The sequence below is a fragment of the Cyprinodon variegatus genome, unplaced genomic scaffold (assembly GCF_000732505.1).
Source record: "Cyprinodon variegatus isolate N-32 unplaced genomic scaffold, C_variegatus-1.0 Scaffold2783, whole genome shotgun sequence".
Classification (NCBI taxonomy): Eukaryota; Metazoa; Chordata; class Actinopteri; order Cyprinodontiformes; family Cyprinodontidae; genus Cyprinodon; species Cyprinodon variegatus.
The window spans coordinates 3,570-10,765 of NW_015153236.1; the positions used below are offsets into that span (position 1 = coordinate 3,570).

A 7,196-nucleotide genomic window follows, 5' to 3' on the forward strand; every position below is an offset into this window, starting at 1 on the left:
ATCTAGAGGATTTAGTACCACATATGGAAGTTTCACAGATTTGTTTTTGTTTTTAGGTGAAAAGTTTGGAGTATTGAGACGACTGTTAAGAGTTAGATATAGGTGGCATAAAAATCTTGCATTTGATTTGCATTTGAATAGGAAGTGATTCTGATCACATGGATGTAGAATGAAAGGAGACAAAATAAAACAAAGGGAACAAAGAAAAAGCTGAACTGAAATACAAAAGAATCAAGGAAAAAAGGAATAATCACAGTTATGTCCGACAACAGTGGACATAAAAAAGATGAATAAAATAACAGGAGGCTGTGAAAAACAGAGTAATTTCTCTTTTGAGGTAAAGGACTCATAAACCATGCTGCTTCCTGCATTTTGCTGATGTTTTTCTTCATTTGCAGGTAAAGCTGTGACCATGATGGCTGTGTTGATGCAGAACCACTTGGTTGTCCTTTTAGCAGTGACCTACTGGTCTTTGCCCAGTTCCTCTCTGAACCCAGATGATCCAAACGTCTGCAGCCACTGGGAGAGGTAAGTCACCTCTATGTGTCTGGAACAGCTGCTTGGTGGACTTTATAAAGAACCAGATCACTCTGATATAAATTCTTGCTTTGCATATTAAGGCTGTATTAAATTGATCAGATGTCTATTTCAGTGTTTCGGGAAAAGCAGTTTATTTACAAAAAATGGATAAATAACTAAACTATTAGGGGAAAAGAGAAGATATAGGCCAAACTATTCAGAGTATAAATCTACAGCAGTTAACTGGAAGGAGTGATTGAATAATAACCATAGCAAAGAGGGTGGCTGTGTGGTTTTTCATGAGGCAGTCATGAGGGAGTCTTTCTTTCTTGCCCTGCAACCAGATTGTTTTGGACACACTTATTTATGTCTCACAGACTTTGCTCAATACTTGATAAAATAGCTAGAAAGGAGAACAAATAGAAATTGAGCACAGAGCATCTTCAGTTTTCTTTCTGGTTTGATGTTTGTCCTTCTGTCCTGTTCTGCTTCCAGCTACTCGCTGACGGTGCAGGAGTCCTATGCGCATCCATTTCATCAGATTTATTACACCAACTGTCCAGACATCCTGAAGTGGTTCAAGTGCACCAACCACAGGTGAGGAACATCTCCAAGAATACAGTCTGAAACATTACCGCTCTCAATCGCAACTACCTCTCTATATAAGCCTGATGTGGTTGGCATTGTGCCTGTGTTCATTTGAAGATCCATTTAGTTTGGTTAGTTTTTGTGTCTTTTATTGTTTCCCTGTTTGTTTCTGTAGTCTAATGCCCCCATGGCATCTTTAAGCTGCTCGCTGCTCCTTGAAGGACGGTTAAATGTCATGTAACGTACATTTGCAGTGACTAAAAGTTCATTATCCTTTCTTCAGTGCTGCTAAGGAAAACAGTCGTGACACTAATAAAACATCCTTGTGATGCGATTCAACAGCTGCTATATCCAGCATGTTGACAAGGAAACAGACCCACGTTGTGATTTGGCTTGTGATACCAGCTGTCATGGAACAGTTTACAATCTGACAAACATTGATCATGTTAAACCCTTCGGTTGTTACTGGCATTCACTCAACACTTCTGAAATGAACTTTCTAAGACCGAACTGTAACTGAGTTGTTCCACAAGTTCTTCAAGTAGCCTTTAAACACAACAATTATACTTAGACTCAACTTTATTAATCCTGTGGGATTACTCCTTCAGGGAATTTCTGCTTCCAGTAGCTTATATAGAATACAAAGAGTTAAAGCAAGATGCCATTAAAGCGGAGGTCTTCAACAGGGGGTCCGTGACCCCTAGGGGGTCCACAGAGGTACTGCATGGGGGTCACGAAAGTTTTGGTTGATTAGACTTTTTTTAATATTCCCTCCTGCAATTTTTCCCTCTAACTGAAATGTCTNGTTTCATTCACAACACCTGTCCCATCAACCAGGAAGCAGAAATACTTTAATAATCCCAGGGAGGGATTACTTTAGTTACATTACTCTATCTGTAATAGAGTGACTATAGAACCAGTTTGATAGAACACTATTTCATACAATACATCGCTACCGTTCAAAAGTTTGGGGTCACCCAAACAATTTTGTGTTTTCCTGAAAAGTCACACTTATTCACCCCCATAAGTTGTGAAATGAATAGAAAGAGTCGTGACATTGACTATATTCCTCTAGGAACCTTCTTTGAAGAGCTTTTCTCTCACTGAATTGTTAAACCTGTAGTGTGACTGTCTCACTTTTTTTTTTAAAGATTTCCACTTTTTGTACGAGAGTGCAATGAATCAGATTGGAGCCGCATGTAGTGTAAACACTTTTTCACCGAGTTGTAAATAAGTGACCTGTCCGCCGTGTGTGTGTTCTTGTATAGGGAGCTTTATCGGACAGCTTATCGCACAGGAGAGAAAATCATGTACAGGAGGAAGTCCCAGTGTTGCCCAGGCTTCTTCGCAGATGGAGAGACGTGCGCCCGTGAGTCTTCCAAACCTTTCCCATCACCTGGATACTGGGTTTTAGCCAGTTAACACATTTTCAATGAGTCTGAGTTTCCAATGGTTTACTGGGGGAGAGACCAGGGACAGTTGCAGTGATGGTTGTTGGGACATGGAGGCAGCATAAGCGGCTGAATATGCAGTTGGGTAAAATTCACACCAATCTAAAATACAGCAGGTAGGAATTATGAAACAAACCAAGACAATTAAGTTATATTTTCTGTTCAGTTCCTGCATTTACTTCACAAAACGTACCTTTGAGAAACTTGACCTCCATTCTGAAAAAAAAAATCAGACATCCATCCGACCGCCGGCGCTCCACTTGTATATTTACATCAAACAGCAGATCGCTTGAAAATAGTCTAATCAATATAAAGTCTAATCAATATAAAGTCTAATCAATATAAAGTCTAATCAATATAAAGTCTAATCAATATAAAGTCTAAATCAATATAAAGTCTAATCAATATAAAGTCTAATCAATATAAACATGTTAATCATCCTTAGAAAGCTCAGTTTTTCCACAATCCAACCACTAAGTCCACTTCTTTTCTTTGGAGGTTTTTGCAGCACTCCTGGCTCGTTTTTTGTAGGCAGACAGGAATCAGGGAGAGAGACATGCAGCAAAGGACCACAGGCCGAATTCAAACCCACGTCGGTCACGTCGAGGACTAAGGCCGTCGAACCCGGGCCATGCACCCTAACCACTGGGCCACTGAAGTGCGCCCCGCCAAGTTCATTTGATGGAAATAATGAGCAGCAAAGCACAATGAATAAAGATAGAGCAGCATGCTAAATCAGAATATTTTAAAAGCTTTGACCTCCTACCTTTGAAGTGATCCTGAGGCTGGATTATAAATCCAATCTTAGACTGTTTATATATAAATATCTATCCTTCTTCTTCTTCTTTTTAAGTTTTATGGCAGTTGGTAAACAACTTTTGGTGCATTGCTGCCACCAACTGAAAAGCAGTGTGGATCTGGATAATGCAATAGCCTACTACGAAAGAATGAAAAAATAAATAAATCCTTTGTATTAAATCAGTCATCTTGAGGTTCCTCAACAACAGAGAACATTCCTCTGACCCTTCTGATCCCATGGCTAAAAGGTCTTTTTTGTGTAATTGTAATTTATTGGCTTGTAATCTATGTATCTGCTAATTTATCTGACTGACATATTTAGTGCAAAATAATATAACGTGTTCCACTGTCTCTTCTGGAAAATAAAAATCACACTTCCCTGAAACCAAGGGTGTAATTTTGTAATGAAAGTTGGTGGGGAAACTGACCACCATCAGTAGACAATGCAGGTGAAGTGTCTTGCCCAAGGACACAACGACCCTGAAAGTCGGAGTCGGGACTTGAACCGTCAATCCTTTGATTTCAGGGCAAACACCTACATCCAACGCTAGTGTCTCCCTACTGTTACCCTGAAATCCTATATCCTCCGCCCCACAGTGCTGCAGACCTGCTCAAAGCAAAGCCTAGAGCCTCCGCTGTTCCTCCCGTATCGCTGCCCTCCGACTGATCCTCGGAGCTCGAGGAGAGCATGCACCATATTATCATTAAATTAATTGGAGCAAAACATGCAGAAATTAACGCTTAATTTAATACGACATATAAAAAAGTCCCCATCAGCATCCAGCAGATGTTCAGTTTCTGATGGAGATGAGAAATCTGCTTCCTGGTCTGTTGAAGAACCAATAGTTTGCATCCAAGCTTTTAAATAAACGGTGTTAGTTTTTTGAAATATAAAAGAATTATGCTCTAATTTGTACTTACCGATCTGTTGTTACTATATTTTAATTTGACAAACCGGATCTTCTCGCTGTTCTTTCTCCTGTTTGGTGTGATTGCAAAAATCTTTTGCTTTTTTTAAACTAGCAAAGAACAAACTATTTAAACAGCTGCTTTAGTCCAACTTATTGCTTTACAATAATAATTTTCAAGGTTTTTTACACACCGTTGCTTTTTTTTGTTGAAAAAGCTCCGTATGTTTGTTGACTTTTTCGGTGGTATCTTTTTTTTTTATGACTGTTTTGTTTATTGGGAATCAAACCTGAAGTAGCTGCTGGTTAATATTAATGATGCTGCTGTGTGTCGTCTCTCCTCCAATCACGTAGCTACTGATGACGTGGTGAATAGCGACAGCCAATCATGTTCTATCATAAAGTGACAGACGTGGAGCCATGGACATAGGATCCAGTGATGTCATATCAGTAGGCGGGACTCAGGAGCCGCGGGATAGCGAGACAGAAACGCTGACTGAAACTCTCAGAACACACAGCCGAGCGCGTCCTGAGGTTACTGTTGGCTAAAGTCAATGATCCCAACACAGATGTACTAACTATTGGTGAGGACATGTCCATACCCCTTTCAAAGTTGGTGGGGACATGTCCATACCCCTTTCAAAGTTGGTGGGGACATGTCCACACCAGTCCTCAGAAAGTTACGCCCATGCCTGTAGCATATTTCCATATTTTAAATAAGGAACAATTTAAAGCTGGGTGGCCTAAGCATAACCTTCATATTATTAATTCCTCCTTTTTATTCCTTGTTTTTTTCTCATATTACCTACTTACTTAAAATATTATAATACCATCTTCCAGTTCTTAATCATCTTGTTCTAATGATTTTCTTAATCACTGTTTTAACTTGACCTTTACTAAATGGAACTATTTTATCAATTAGGATGCGTTTACTTGCTTGCTTTGCTTAATTATCAGTTTTTTTACCATCAGAAAAGTTCCATCCTTAAAGCTAATGTTAGCCGTCTTGCTAATTAGCATAGCTTCCACCAATATTTCTGGTTGATCTTCGGTACGTTTGTTTTCCTCACCTTCCAGTCTACAAAACAAAAGTGTTTCCATCGATTTTGTTTTGAGATTCAACGCCGGGACAGCCCTCAAGACTTTACAAGCGCTCCCTCTTAGCCACCATCTTTACACATCCTTCCCCTCATATTATTCAATTCAGTATATTTCTATAGCCCCAATTTACAACACGTCATCTCACTGCTCTTTACAGTTCACCAGATCATCAAGTCAGATTGATTCACATTCCTCATAAAGTCCGGCTGCTGTTGGTTAAGTTCACATTAAATGTTTGGCTCTGGAACCAATGAATGACCTTTAAACCAAGGCTAAGCATGGCTGATTTTATTCAGCATGGATAAAAAAAAAAAGCCCTAATATTTTCAAGAAGAAAAAAAAACACTGAGTCATGTTTTAACTTTGCCACTTTAGGCTGTGTTCTAGTCACATTGTTTTCATTTATATTTTCAGAAGCACACATGTAAATCATGCTTATAGTTCCTCAGTTATTTGCTTTTCTATTATGGGTTTGCAAAAAGGAGAGGATTTCTTAAAATTAGGTGGGTGTTAAGAGGAGTTATATATTTGTAGAAAAAAAACTCTTCCTTGTCCAAACTGAGAAATCCTGCTTGGTGAGTAAACATATGGCAGTCTTCAGGATATTAAAAACTCTGCAGCCAGAATTCAATTCAACACATTTAGTATACTGCTCCAATTTATTTCACCTCAAGGCACCTTATAAAGCCATTTCATCACATCATCCAGAAAAAAAGTATTACAAATTTCCAAGGAAATCCAGCTGATTGCATCCAGTCGTTGACTTTGCAGTATTTGCTTCTCCTGGATAAACACGTGGAAACAGTAGATGTTTACTTAGCGCCTACACACAGTGAACCTCTGGAAGATGAGAAAATAATTAAACTTAACTGAAAGAGACCCCCTGAAAAAAGCAGAAGCAGCCTCGCTGTGATCCGTCTAGAACCACATCTGAAGGTGTGAGCAGAGATGCCAAAGGAAAACAGAAGCACTGATCCAGGATTAGCTCCTGTGTGAGAGAAGAAGAAAAGCTTAATGGCAGTAGTAGCTTCTCTGGAGCTCAGTGTAGGAGAGGAATACAGCAACACAGTTGAGCTTTGAACCAGTATTTAAGTCTGGGAGATAAAAGACAGAATATCCGCTTAGTCCCAGTAAAGATTAGCCAATAGGAATAAAGAATCCCAATTACCAGTTAAACGACGGGACCAAGTGGATCTTCATAGAAGTCCAACAGAGGCTGCGTTCACACTTCAGACAGAGGAGACTAAATCTGTTTATATTACCCTGAAGTGACTCAGGTGAGATTAGCTCTTGACTGTGTGAACAGTCTGAGTCACAGGGAATCTGACTTTTTCCAATCCCACCTGGAACACATCACATTTATGTGGTTTTAAATCCAGTACAGGTTGGATAGTTTGGAACATGACTGCAGTCTGAACAGCTTAGCGACTCATATCAGAATGACGATCAGAATAACTTAATTACTACTTCTATGGATGCCAACCTTTGCCTTGTCTCTCAGTGTTTAATGCAGTTTACCTTTGAGATTCACAAACAGAAGGAGATATTGCTGCAACTATGTACTAGTTTAAAAAAAGTTTTTTGTGCTGCTGCCTTTCTGTTGAGTGCTGTTGCATGTGTGCTGTTGTGTGTGTGCGCTGTTGTGTGCTTTTGCATGCTGTTGTGTGCTGATGCGTGCTGTTGTGTGTGTGCTGTTGTGTGCTTTTGCATGCTGTTGTGTGCTGTTGTGTGTGCGCTGTTGTGTGCTGTTACGTGCTGTTGCGTTCTGTTGGTTGCTGTTGTCTGCTATTGCGTGCTGTTGCGTTCTGTTGTGTGCTGTAGCCTTCTGTTG

The 7,196-nt window shown here is 39.7% G+C and overlaps 1 protein-coding gene across 1 annotated transcript in view; it reads left to right on the plus strand.

Annotated features, from left to right (window-relative positions):
* Positions 1 to 398: 398 nt before the first annotated feature.
* The window catches only part of LOC107081057 (multiple epidermal growth factor-like domains protein 10), a gene marked incomplete at both ends in the record, with an annotated part of 9,908 nt that continues 3,110 nt past the window's right edge, over positions 399 to 7,196 (plus strand). Inside the window, 3 exons of the mRNA XM_015369268.1 lie at positions 399 to 528; positions 1,015 to 1,116; positions 2,376 to 2,476. Coding sequence (XP_015224754.1) covers positions 399 to 528; positions 1,015 to 1,116; positions 2,376 to 2,476 — 333 coding nt within the window. The remainder of the gene's footprint in view (positions 529 to 1,014; positions 1,117 to 2,375; positions 2,477 to 7,196) is intronic.